Source organism: Telmatherina bonti (genome assembly GCF_933228915.1).
Source record: "Telmatherina bonti genome assembly, chromosome: 10".
NCBI classification, from domain to species: Eukaryota; Metazoa; Chordata; class Actinopteri; order Atheriniformes; family Telmatherinidae; genus Telmatherina; species Telmatherina bonti.
Genome location: NC_136628.1, coordinates 21,069,146 through 21,083,349, shown reverse-complemented (window position 1 = coordinate 21,083,349; position 14,204 = coordinate 21,069,146). Strand labels below are relative to the sequence as shown.

The 14,204-nt window shown below is 37.0% G+C and overlaps 1 protein-coding gene across 2 annotated transcripts; it reads left to right on the top strand.

Annotated features, from left to right (window-relative positions):
- The first annotated feature begins 171 nt into the window (after positions 1–171).
- LOC306761550 (lysosomal proton-coupled steroid conjugate and bile acid symporter SLC46A3) lies at positions 172–7,177 on the top strand. 2 transcript variants are annotated; one of them, XM_079247771.1, is made up of 6 exons: positions 172–275; positions 796–1,011; positions 1,623–2,505; positions 3,358–3,441; positions 3,696–3,852; positions 5,187–7,177. In XM_079247771.1, the coding sequence occupies exons 2-6, from the start codon at positions 817–819 to the stop codon at positions 5,302–5,304; spliced, it is 1,437 nt and encodes a 478-aa protein (XP_079103897.1). In that variant the 5' UTR covers positions 172–275; positions 796–816; the 3' UTR covers positions 5,305–7,177. The 2 variants fall into 2 exon arrangements, 1 of the variants encoding a protein (XP_079103897.1); XR_013771474.1 differs by lacking the exon at positions 5,187–7,177 and having other exon boundaries at positions 3,358–3,591; positions 3,696–3,819.
- The last annotated feature ends 7,027 nt before the right edge of the window (positions 7,178–14,204 follow it).

Below are 14,204 nucleotides of genomic sequence, written 5' to 3'. Positions count from 1 at the left end.
TGCCAGCAATAATAAACTGTCCAATCTGTCGCACGTACAAAGTCACAAAATGTTTTTGTCCACGTTTACACATAATTGACAGTTGCTCCTATCGAATAACCGTACTTCTTGAAAAACCACTGTCCAATCATAAGGGGATAGAGGCGGGACCTCTGGCTTTCATAACCGGCACGCTTGTGTATAAAGCAGAAGCGCAACCCTTCTGCGTAAACATAAACTCCAAGGTTGTTTTTTTTGTAAAGAGAATAACATGATCCGAGGAGTTTAGTAAAGAGGTAAGTGTTTATTATTCTTGTTTAGTCAACATCTGCTGCATAGAATGAAGAGGAAAGTATTGTAGTTGGTAATCTATTTGCATGGTAATAAACTGAAACAGGTCATCCTGTAGCATTACTGTATTCGCTGAAATTCATAAACATAATATGATTTTTAATAAGATTCATGTGAAGTTTCCAATTAGTGTGTGATCGATAATGTCTCCAAAAATTACCAAAAGACAAATATAATCCTTTCTTCCGCATTAGCACATTCTTTGTACTTGAATCAGACATGTAGTTTTAAAATTAAAGGGTGGACCATACAGTCTATGTGGGGGGGGGGGGGGGGGGGGGGGGTATAATTAGTTTTTTTAACTTAAAGCGACATTTTGACCCATTTTCACTGAACTGTCACTGAACACAAATGGTTCTGTATGTATTATTTCTCTAGCTTTATATCTATTCAGTCATGTGCTTTGAACCTTGTTATCTGTGTTCATGTTCATGCCTGAATGTGTTTTCTTGATCTGTTTTACAGGGAATTTTTCAGCCCCTCAACATGAAGGGTCTTTACCTTGTCGAGCCCGTGGTGGCCCTGTATGCCTTCAGCAGTTTTCTTATCTATCCACTAGTGCAGCAGTATGTGTACCGGAGGCTTTGGCAGCAGTTGACAAACACCACCTATCCCATCTCTGACAACACTTCCAGATGTGCACCAACTAACAGCAGCACAAACCAAACAAACTTTCATGAGGTTAGTATTAATGACTTATTTTAAAAGGGCATTTTTATATGTAAGTCTGCCAAAAGAGCGCTCTCAATTAACATCACTAGGAATGAGCTGCTTTTTATTTACCCTTTGTTTTGGCAAACACTCAATAAATACTGGGTAAAAATTTAAGGTACTAAAAGGACTGCAAGAAATGTTGCTGAACATGACTGTGTGATAATCATGATCATACATATTAAATATAAAATGGTTTTTAATTTCATATTTATGGTCTTTGTCATGTCAGTTTATAAGATATCAGATAAGGATTCAGATAAATATTTTTTTTGTGAGGATTGGCAACATTTTGTTCAACAGAATTATGTATTTATAGAACTACAGAATACAAAAGGGAAATGAAAAACACTGTAACTGGAAAACCCTGTTTTTAAACAAAAGCCAGCCACACCTGCACCTATTTTACAGAAGAAAGTGTTCTTCCTTTTGGCCTTGAAAAAGAAACTTCACATGAATCATCTGCAGATGCTTATAGTTCTGTTTTTCTTTTGTTGTATTAGTGTTGCGATCAGGTGCACATAAAGATTGTGTAAGTTTTAGATTAAAGCACTACTCTCTCTCTCTGTTTGCATTTCTAGGAAGTTCAGAGGCAAGCATCTCTTTTTTCCCTTTACTCAGAGCTCCTTTCCACAATCCCATCATTGCTTGTCACTCTTATGCTGGTGGCCTATAGCGATCGGGGTGGACGCAAGATCACCATCATTATGCCTTTGATCGGCTCCTTGATCTACACCTCAACCTTCCTGACTGTATCCTACTTTGAACTCAACATTTACTTGCTCATCTGCTCTTCGTTTCTCAGCTCTCTGTTTGGGGGCCTTGGCACATTTTTGGGAGGCTGCTTTGCCTACATAGCAGACTTGTGCAAGGATGAGCATCAGAAGACTTTGCGAATGGCTGGGGTGGACATGATGATTGGTCTGTTGTCTGGAGTTGCTGCAATATCAACAGGCTATTTTCTGAGAGCTGCAGGGTTTAACTGGCCATTCTTTACCTCTGCATTGTGCCTGTGTCTGATCTTATTATATTCCATTTTCATCTTGGAAGAGACTGTGAAGAAGGTTCCCAAGGATGGAGACACATTGAATAGGTCTCCCCAGCACCATGCAATAAAAGAAGTGATCTTTGGCATCTATCAGGTTTTTGCTGGGACCAGCTGCAGGTGTAGAACTGTTTTGGCCCTCCTGATGATCATCTTTACCAGCTTCTCCTTTGCATATGTTGGAGGCATTTCCTTGGTGACGCTGTATGAGCTCAACGTGCCACTGTGTTGGACTGAGATTTTGATTGGCTATGGCTCAGCACTGTCCACCACAGTGTTTCTTATCAGTTTTCTGGGGGTATCGGCATTCACATACTGTGGTGTTCCACAACTGGTTATTGTCATGTTGGGGATCCTGTCTGTCACATCTGGCATGATCCTGCTGGCATTTGCAAAGACCACTGCACTGATGTTTATAGGTAAGGGCAATAACAAACAAGCACTACCATGCTACACTCACAAATTTTTTACACTTTCAATTGCTTGTATTGTGTTCAAATATCATCAGTATTGTCTGGGCTTGTCCATTAGCACAATTTTAATCTCAGGTAAAAAATCTAAGACTGATGTCCGAAAGTTGCTCAACCAGTATAAAAAAAGGTGTGACTTTGCTTCCACTTGATTCATGTAGACTAGTGGATTGCTACACATACTTTTTAGATACGTTTTTAAAATTCATTTTTGATTTTCTTTGGAGAGTAAATTCTTGTAGTACATGAATCTTTTATGTTTCACAATGATAAAGGAAAAAATTAAAGCGTGAGGATTTGTTCATGTTTACCGAGGTTTCTTGAGTAAAAGCAGATGTAAAAATAAAAACCTATATATGAGAAAAAATGTATTAAAACATATTCTCTATCTGAAAGCAGAATTCCCTTTTAAAATCTTTTAAGGATAGTTGTACTGGTAACTGAATAACATTGTTTGTCTATCTTTACAATGTGTAGAGAAGCTACCAAGTTTAAAGCATCTTTTATTATTTTACTGCCTGATAAGCTTTAAAATGATTAGACGTGAGAATCCCTTATTAGGAAACCTTATCATCTCTTTGTTTATTTTGCTGATATTACTGCCTATAAAGGAGCCTATAAAGGATTTAGGTTTTAGATAAATTTATATCAAATGTAGTCTTCAACAGTTTAGCAAATTAAATTGACCTGATTTTTTTATACTTGTATTGTACATCAGCATGATAATCACTGCTGTATTGTAAAATGCATTATATGTTTTATTGTTTGATTTGGTTTTAATTCAGTGCTGTGTCATTACAGTGAGAGTGCCAATGCTTCTGTCTGTAATGCCTTTCCCTGTTCTGCGCTCCATGATGTCAAAGATCATCTCAACGTCTGAGCAGGGTCAGTGAGTTGAAGAGCCATCGAACCATGTCTGTGTTTGTAAAGTCGGAGTCCACTCAAGTTTGTTTTGTTCAAGCAGCTTCAGTTTGCTCTTTAACCCAAAAAAGAAAAAAAAACCAAAAACACTGCCTGTGTTTGCTGAAGCAACAGGTATTCTAAAAATGAAACTGTTTTGATTTGATGCATCACCTGTTTTTAGTCTGACATCACTTAAGATATTTTTCCCCTCTTCATTGGTTGTGTTTGCTTTGCAGGAGCCCTGTTTGCCTGTCTTTCCTTTTTGGAGAGTTTAACTAGCAACGTGTCATCTGCAGTCTTCAACAGTATTTATTCTGCCACAGTAGCATGGTACCCCGGCTTTGTCTTTCTGTTGTCTGCTGGACTTTGTGCCATTCCTTTATCTGTCCTTGGGTAAGTTCATTTCAGTGTTTTAATAAAAACAAAGTACAAATATCAAATGTGTTTTTAATGAAAGCGTACCATATTAAATTTCCAAACTAATTTCCTGCGACTCTCCCACGTGTTATTGGATAGGATGAAATAAAAACCAATTTGCTGCCATTAAACACATTCGAAATAGGTCGTCTATCACAGGTTGCTGACGTTATATAATAGCATGTTTAAAGCAAAAACCTGTTTTTAAAGGTGGAGTATGTAAGATTTTCAATATTTTCTAAATAAATTAACTAATAAAATAACTACAATCATAATTAGATAGTTTTTTGATCATGTAGGTTCCAGTCTGTCCATATTTGATGTGTTATTAAATTATAAGTTTAATTAATGACAAAGACCCTTCTTAAATGTTTGCTTACCAGTAAAAAAAAAAAAAAAAAGTGCTTTTTGTCATTTGTCATTAATTAAACTTGTAATTTAATAACACATCAAATATGGACAGACTGTAACCTACATGTTCAAAAAACTATCTAATTATGATTGTAGTTATTTTATTAGTTAGTTTATTTAGAAAATATTGAAAATCTTACATACTCCACCTTTAACCTCTTTACAGTGGTGCTTTCAAGATCTCCCAAAAACAGCATTTCCACCCAAAGTTACTTGTTTAGTCAATAAAAATGTCAGCAGATTAGGTTCAGGATTCAGGTATGGAGCCACGTTCTGTTCTGGAGTTGGATTACAAAAAGCTGCTTTTCTGCATGGTCATGTTTTGCCAGTTTCTCTTGATTACTGCAGAAAAGAGAATTGCTTCACCGTTCAGTAAACGCAATGCCCTCTTCCTCATTTCTTTTCCAACTTCCCTCACCAAAGTTTCTACATCTTCATAATTAAAATCAGACATGAGGATTTTGTCTTTTTTTACTTAATGTTTTCAATAAAACACCACTGGTACTGATCTTCTGTGTATTCTCCTTTTACATGAACTTCAGGATGAAAGAAATGTGCTTCTCACTGTATTTGAACTCTTTTGTTTTTCTTACATTGAGTAGGTAGAGTGTTGCTGCTTAGTCAGTCAGGGAGGTGTAGCATGAAATAAAACCTCATAAGTCAGTGCACATCTGTCACATGTCCTGCTATTTTCATTACACAGTGGTCAGTTATGGAGTAACAAAGTCATTGGTTCAGTGACCTCAGTCTAACGCTAGCAAGTTGTTGTTTCATTGTACCATGCACAGTAGTGTCCAGTCTGGCTGGTAACACACACAGGCTTTTGTCACTTTAATAAAACATGAAATAATTGTGTTCTTAGTAATTAAGTTTTTATCTTGAGTGTTTTCATTTTTCAGGGTTTTGGCTCTGATTGGAGTGGATGTTACCAGCGAGGCCAGAAGGCCAGAGACTTTCATCACAGAAGAAGAAAATAATGTTGAGAATGAGAATGACAACAGTCCTCTTCTTAGCTGAGGCACGTGGACTGTCAGAAACACACAAGCACCTTGCTTATTCCTGTACTTTATATTTTCATGTGTTTTTTTATTACCTGTCGATGCAGATTACAGTTGCACAGCTCTTTTTTTTCTCCCCCATCTTTATGTTGTTAGCAAATAGGCTCTGAAGCAGAGCTTTTAAGTTCCTTCTTCCTCTTATCTTTTAAATTCACAGGAAATTTGTTGGATTCGGTTCATGATAACATAAGTTCACAAATACAGCAAAACATTTCAGTGAAGGGATAAAAAGTGGCATACATCTACAGTGTGTGCACAATTACAAGGCAAATTTCATTCCTCAGGATTAAGTTAACTGTTTGTGACTATAGGGATTCATTCACTTAATTAAAAAATGTAAATCAACTTGTGAACATGTTCAAGAAAGGAAAAACAACTTTTGTTATTCTCAGGGGAATATATATTTGCACATTTAAGAGGGATGTTTTACATTTCTTTCTCCAGAGTACCAGGGGCACAGGATAATAAGGAGTACCTGACGCTACTCAGTGTTTTGTGGTAGTCACACCACGGTAGATGAGTTATTTAGTTAGTGTTACATTTTTTTAGATATTTTTTAAAGATATTACTTTCCACTGTTACTTCAGTTTGTTAATTTAAGTAACCAATCTGGCTCATTAGCACATATGAATACATCCCTCAAATTGCATCTTCTCTCTTTACACAGCAATAGTTAAAGAAATCTGTTAAAATAAAGTTGAAAGCAATAAGAGTTTAGCGTATGTGGTCTGGAGCTGTAGTTTGGACACTTATATGCTAAATAATGCCATTTTCTGTGTAATCAAACTTCAGCCTGAATAGTGTAAGAGTTAAATTTGTTTGTTTGTTTGATTCAGTTTTTACATCAAAATGCTCTGATGAGACATTTGAAGGCTTTTATTGTATTTTGTGTTTTAGAAATTGTTAAATGATTTTCATTTAAGACATATGTATATGTAATTATGTACAGCTTGACTATATCTGTTCTGCTTTCTGGTTTTGTGTAATGCCTATGTGTGATTGTTTAGAAGGTATAAAAACAACTAAAATAGTGAAGTAAAGTAACCGCATTACAGAAAGTGGAACTGTAAAAGGAAGCAGATGAAAAGTTTCTAGTTACAACTCACATGTTTGAGGTTGTATTTCATTCATTCATTCATTCATTTTCCAAACCGCTTATTCCAATTCAGGGTCGCGGGGAAGCTGGAGCCTATCCCAGCCGGCTTTGGGCGACAGGCAGGGTACACCCTGGACAGCTCGCCAGTCCATCGCAGGGTTGTATTTCAATTTCACATATTTTATATTTAGGAAATTATATGGAAGGAATAGTTTCATCATATGATGAAAAGTGCATATAATTTTAGATCCCTTTGTGATTAACCATCACGTTACATTTTGATGCACAAGTCTTTCTAGTTCTTGCTCATTTCAGAACTAATGGATGTGTACCATCTCTCTCAGAGCAAGAACATATTTAGTATTAAATTATTTATTTAAATTATATAGGTTTTTTTTTTTTTTTTTTTTTTTTGTAAACTTTCCACTAGGGTTTAAAATCCATGGAAACCAGACCTTAGCTGGTTGTCAAAGATTAAGTTCCCATTCAAAAAGGGATTTGGGTCCTAGGACCAGTCTGCGATTTCAAAGAACTGAAGGAAGCAAAGAAAATGTCTTCCTACCCCTCAGCAGCAAAATGCCATATATGTGCATTCACCAGCAAAGATAAATTTGTAATATGTTTCTGAAAACACATATTAATAATAATAAAAAATGACACAACAGAGTTATCTTGTGTCTTTTAGTTTTTAATAGAAGTGATGTCCAGATCAATACAACCCAGCAGTTTAGTTTACATAGAGCTTCAGCAGGTATTCTCTTGTGTGCTTGAGTTTCAGGAGCACATTTGATATGTGGCTGGATGAAACTAGTCAGTCTATCTTTCTTTGACTGGTGGGATGTTTATCTGCCCTTCTCTCAGACTCAGAAATTTGACAATTATAATGATTTTACACATTTTGTCCAGGTATCCTGGGGTAACCTGTTTCCATAATACACTCTTGCATAACATCTTTGTGTGTCATGATTTACAGAATCAGAATTTCCATTACAGTATTTTATGTTTATGAGGAATTTTTCTGTGCCTGATTTACAGATTCTGAGCTATATTTCATTGCATTGAAGAAAGCCTGCTTTTGTCAGGAACTGCTGTTGCTATAAACCATTTTTGCTTATTTTTTGAGTTTGCTCAAATAGATGCAGATGTCCGAAGCTTCTCTCTTCTGAGTAGCAATGCATTTGACTGGCGTTGTCGTTTTATATACTGACCACTAGGTGTCAGTCTTGTTCCGGTTTACAAGAAACAAGCATGCGGAACGCTTCAGTCTTTACAGCTTTTAAACAGGGCTGTGTCACTCCTCTTAGATTTTGTAAACGTGTTCTTAATTTATTTCAAAGTTGTTACTGGAGCATCTAGTATGCTTTATACGTTTTTAAAAAACTATTTTATGTGCATTTTTCAAAGCTTCACTATGACTGACCTCCAACGTTCTCATTGTGAGCACAAACATACATATAATTCTGTTTTCCTTGCATTTTCCATTGCACTGTAAAAAAGATACAGAGATGCCAGGCAAGCGTGAAAGGTTTGTGTGTCTTATGGATGATAAATGGTCATCAGAAGTCCTTGAAGGCATGCCAACACATTGGAAGGCTACTAATTTACAGCACTAGTGGAGTTGTGTTGGAGCAAAGTGGTGTGTAACCACAAAAGATGAATGATACAGTGGAGATGTAATGCAATTTCTTAACATGAATCTTCACTGAATGTGGCACCTAAAATCAGATTAGACTTTCACATGATGCATCACAAGGTATTTGCTTTGAAATAGACATGTTTGTATTTGTGTTCAACTGGGAAAAGTAGCTGAAAGATGGAAAACCTGTGTGTGAACAGGGAGACTGGCTGTGAAAATGGTTTTAAAAAAAGTAATAAAAAAAAAAAGAAAGAAAAAAAAAAAGCAAGACAAACTCTTGTTGGATGAAATGGTGCCAGTCTGAAAACATGCAGCAGACCACCTAACACTTCAGAGAAGTAAAATACTGCTGCTTTTGAAAACTGCAGAAGTAAAATGTAGTCGTAAAAGTGTGTGCAATTTCCTTTTGAAAGTTCAGGCAGTATGCTGGATTGAACTGGCTCCAGTCATGGAAACCCAAATGACGTTTGATCATAATGTGCTGTTATTTGATTTCCATCCTAAAGTCTTGAGATCCATGACTACAGCTTGATTGTAAGGTAAGGTTGAGAATGACTTTGAATAATTTTCAACACCAGAGGTTACACAGAGGATCATCTGAAGCAGAGCTTGCCTTGCACCATGAGGTTTCTAGCTGAATTAGAGATGAAGGTGTGGTGAGCAGTGACGATAGTTTGCACAGTTTTCCCAGGGGTAAGAAGCTCGGGGGGAGACAGTCGGGGTGGCTTGTGTGTGTCTGGCATGCAATAGGGTCGATGAGGATTAAAGGGAGACTTGACAGAGTATGGTTGAGAGAGGAGGCAGGGGATCGAGGGGTCTTTGGTTTCTGGTTTCCAAACACAGCTGAATCAGCAGCATGATCATCTGTACTGCACCACATCACATCACCAAAGGCCCAATCTCTGATGTTGATTCAAAGACTTGCTAACAGACTGCTCTTTATCTCAACCCTGTGCTCCCCAAGAGGAGATAATTCACTATAATATGAAAAGCCATTTGAGGTGGTTTGTGTGACTGAAGCTAAGGCTGGAACAGAAAGACTTGTAGATCTGCAGTGATTTGATGATCTCAGAATGATTTCATCACACCAGGATCCCTGCGTGTTAATGTTAATTCTCAGTTTTCAGTAAACATATAGCGTTCAATACAACTGATGAGAATGAAAATGGATTCAACGACATTTTTTTGTAATGTTACAAACTCAAGACACATTTACATTGTCACTTAGAATCATCATTATACTAGTTTTAATGATGATGAAGATGTAATAAAACTAACATTGTATTATGTTTGAATTTGATATTTGAAATGGCAGCATTTCATTAGTATTGTGTCATTATTGATTTTTCAAGCTCCTTTGCTGTAGTTACAGAACATCAGAACAGATTCTCTTCTTTAATTTGATGTTTTGATATTGTTTCCATCTTATTTTGATTTTTGTGGTTCAATCATAAAATCTGCCAAGCAAAAAAAAAAAAAAAGCCGTTTTCAAATAGGCAGTGTGGATTAAAGTTGGAGTCATGAAACATACTGATACACTTAACTTTTTCCAGGCGGGGTATGTATGTAATGGTCTCATGAGTGTTTTATATTTAATGTCAATAGGCTAAACCAAGGTTTCTAGACTGTAGTATAAAAAATTAGGACGAAGTTAGATTTAATCCATGCATTTCTATGCATTATCCTATTCATGGTTGTTGGAAGTCAGAGCCCATCTATGCTGATATTAGGTAAGAGGTGAATTTTAGTCTGGACAAGCCAGCTGTTTATCAGCAGGTTAACACACATCGACAGAATAGAGAAAATCATGGAAACTGTGCACAGAAAGGCTCCTGCTGACATTTGCACCAGCTGGAGATAGTGCCACTACTGGACTGCTATGACAAACAAACAGTCTTAAAATAGAAAGCAAAGGCCAGCATGTCTTTTCCACTATTGTCATCTAGCCATCAACTGGAGGTCATCCATATTTCCAGTTCTCTTCCTGACCTTTTTGTGCTGCAAAAGTCCCATTGGTGTATTGGTTTTGTCTTCCTGGCAGACTTGCCATTAGTTGTACATGATTTGTGTGTTGATTGCTCTAATCATCAAATACTCCCTGCATACTATCAGTGTGTATTTGATGGTTGTTTCCCTACTTAGTTTGAGTTCTGTACCAGACCTATAATTACTGTGATTCCTTACTGTCCAATTTCAGTAAAAGGATGGAAATCTGCAGATAGAGCAGTCTTGACACTTTTTTTTCATTTTTTAAAAACTTTTGTCTTATTGCTGTTGCGTGGTTTTCTGTCTCCTCTGATTTATCTGTTCACATCACCGGGGTAATCACGTTTGCCCACTCTTTTCCTGTCCCATCTGGATCCCATGGCTTCATGTGGTTACCACTCCTTTCACAGATGTCTTTTCCCTGTTTTCACTGCCAATAATGTCTGTTTCCTGCGTTCCCTCCTGGTCCTTTACCGCCTTTCTTCACATCACCCTTGATTTCCCTGTCCTTCTCTACTTAAGAAAACTGACAGGCTTTTTAAAACATTTCAAATATAGAACATCAACCACAGTAATTGTCCCACACCCAAACCACAGTCCCCTCACATCTCCTTTTCTTTAACCATCTCCAGTTTACCCACCAACAATATTTTTGACTCAGACATTATGTTTAAAGACAAATCCATTTAGCTTATCTTCCTCATATTTCCAGTTCCCCAATCCCTGGTTTCTGTCTGTACTTTGTCATGTCATTTACAAATTATTATGAACAAAGCACATTAAAAAAAAAAAAACGAAGATATTTTTGAGTCCCCTCACAGATATTATTAATCATCAGCTACAACCAAACACATATGACAAGAGGTCGGATATGAAACAGTTTGGTTATGTCTGATAATTTAAGCAGTATCGATTGAAAATGGGAAAGCAAATCATAAAAAGACACTCCAACATTCTGACACAAACAATGTGACACGAAAATGTGGCGTTATTGTATTACAGCCTGCTTTACCAGTACTCATTTTTTTACATATGAGAATATAAATTAGAATATAAATGAAGTCTTCCCCCACCGTTTACATTATCTTTATAGATTTGTGCTACCAAATAATGCAATAATACATTACAACACGCTTTCTTAAAGATTAGGATTTCAGGCTGACTCAGAAGTACCAAGATCGAAGAACTGAGAAAACTAGTCAACAGTTTTGTCACCATGTTGAAACATCTATGTCTGAAAGCTTTGCATGTCATTTCTGCTGAGCAGCACTCTTGTCTTTAGCTATGTTGACTGCTGGTGATCCAGAATCTTTAAGAACGACAACCCCCCCACCTCTATGGAAAAGAAGAAAAAAAAAAAGGTCACCGTGCAGATCAATACAGTGCCTGGTTCTGCTTCAGTGCTACGGATTAATCAGCTTGCTGCTGGGAATTGGGGGAAGATGTCTGGACCTGATAATAAGAGAGAAAGGGACAGAAAAGAGACCTGTCCAACAGTGACACATGGGGACCATTCAGCAACAGGGATTACAATTGGATTTGCTGATCTTTGCTGGCATTTTCCAGTTAGCTATCATCATTATCCTTGTTGTTGTACACCATTATTTTATTTGCTTTTTCGGTTGCTTTGGTCATCTTCTAGGTCTCAGCTGAAGAATCCAACTGGTCCTGATTTTCCTTGTGAAGGTTTTATTGCCTTTTTGGGTATATTAACAGCAACGTGTGTCCTAAGTGGGTTCATGCTAATTGCATTTGGTTGGGGCATGCTCTTGAACACACACAGGAACACATAAACTCACTAACGGGGTATCTCTGGTCAAATCAGAGGCTCTCCTGCTTCAGTGTAATGTTACAGGGATCAAAGAGCTAGTAAACCTTATATTTAGCCATCCTGGCCATCAGGTAGCGAGCATGCATGTGCATTGCTTTGGGAGTGCACAGTTACATCTGTACTAAAACGCCAGTCCTGCTCTTGGTTTTCACCATAAATTCAGTTGTGCTCTAATTATTAAACTAACGATTTTCTATAGCTATAAACAAATTTAATATCCCAAAATATTAAATATTACATTATTAATGTGTTTTTATTCCTACCGAGCAACTAAAATACTTTCCTGCTGAGTTTGAGACTTCCCTTTACAGTCCGTGTGAAAGCTTCACCAACCCCATCCCTTCACCCCCACCAGTGCAGGAAGGAAGTGCAGGGATCTAATACAGTTAGAGACTGTTGTTTTTAGACCATGTTACTTAAACTGCAGTAAATAGTTCATTTGTTTAATTTGTAACACAAGACACTCAAGTGCAACTCAAAAGAAGCAAGCTGATAACATTTCCCTGAGTGCTAAAGCCACGAAACCAACAATCACTGATCCTTAAAATATTAGTTTTGTTTTCATTTGTCTGAATTAGTAAATCCCCAGATGCTCAACAGTGGAGTCAAATGATCCATGTGGACCACATTTTAATGAAGACAGTTATTTGATATGTCTTGTATTTTGTCTGTAAGGCTTCTGCCGTGAACCAAACATAAGAGAAAAGGTCCCACTCACATTCCATGCATAAATAGTTGAAAGTAGCATACAGTAGCATATGAAAGTGTAGACACCCTTGAGCAATATTTCTATGATCAATGTGAACAGCTGCATGAGGAAAGGATTCCTAAAAGGACAACAGAAATAGACGATAACATGTTTATATCAATATTTAAATGAAATTAGTGTGTAATTTCTCTAAGCTTTGAAAAAATAAGGTGATGATGCAGCATTCAAAAGTATGGGCAGCACTGAAGTTTAAAGCGAGTTGGTCTGTTCACAGACATCAGTAAGATCTGTACATTTCAAAGCTTTATTAAAACCATAAACTCATGAACCTTATTCCAACAGTCAGCAGCCATGGCCTCCTCTAAGAAGCTGCCTACAAAGCTAAATATTAGCTGATGGTAACATTGCCTGTAAAAAATTTTTCCCCTCAGTTCGTAACATAATTAATGACATTAACAGGAGAGTTCAAATTGAGGTCTCTTAAAAAAAAAAGATAACTTTGGAGAGAACTGATCATAAGTTTGAAAGAAAAACTAATTAAAACCTCAGTTTTACCACATAAAAAACAATTAAAGAGATTTAAAAAACCCTGGGGTGGTCTGACACCTGCACACATAATAACTTCATGGAAGAACCACTACAGGAAAACCTTTCCTGTAACATCACATGAAAAAGTGAACGTCCAGCGTTTGCAAATGAATCTTAGTAAGCCTTATTATGCCTTGTGGAAAATAGTTTTTTGGGGGTTTGCTTGTGCATTAAGCCTTTGTAGTGTGCAATTAGAAGAAGTTTGTAAGAGAGAAGATAGCAGACAGCAATGCAGTTGGATTCTTACAAAGGAAAGACTGGATTTAAATCCTATTAATACCAATAAAACCAGAAGCAAACACATCACACGCAACATGTAAGATGTAAAAATTCTGAAAATAAAACGAGGATACTAACGATGCTGAGAACACCTCAAAGTCCACACTGGAATATGTGTAAACTTATGGTTGTTCCTTGAGCACAACCCTCATTAAAGATCAAGAGACATATCCAAAGGTCTGTTCAAAGCATCTAAGAAAGGTTGAGAATCTAAATAAACTAGAGGCTTTTCACCAGATGAATAGATAGAATTAAGAACTGATCATGGAGTCCAGAAGTTTGGGTCACTTTTCGAAGCATGAAAAATAAAAATCTAACTTTTTAAAGTACTTCTTTTCAAATTAGATGGTTGTTTTCCACTCATAATGGTAACAAAAAATTTTAACTGGAAAGCCAAACTTCCACAAGCCACTGTACTGGCTGGAACTGAGATGAAGGGGATAGGATGATATAATATTGAATTTATTGTCCATGTAACCTCAAGGGCATCCTCCCTTTCTCCTCTTCCTCTCCAAAGAAGAGCCAAAACTTGTAGAACGTGCCCGAGCTTTTGCTCGAACTGTCATCCATCTGGGACAGAAACCTTCTGGAGTGTGAGATCTTGCTCCAGAGGCCTCTGCACGGAAAGTATCAAGACACAGACAGTGTCCTGAGGGTTGTTTTACTTTTATCTTCTGTTAGTTGTAATTCGAGAATTATTTTGTCTCTACTGGAACAGTGATTACATCTCTCCC

Excerpts from the sequence above, each read along its gene's own strand:
- LOC306761550 (XM_079247771.1), top strand. The coding sequence starts at position 817 with ATGAAGGGTCTTTACCTTGTCGAGCCCGTGGTGGCCCTGTATGCCTTC. Across the intron at positions 1,012-1,622 it reads ACCAAACAAACTTTCATGAG|GAAGTTCAGAGGCAAGCATC; the intron begins GTTAGTATTAAT and ends TTGCATTTCTAG. Across the intron at positions 2,506-3,357 it reads CACTGCACTGATGTTTATAG|TGAGAGTGCCAATGCTTCTG; the intron begins GTAAGGGCAATA and ends GTGTCATTACAG.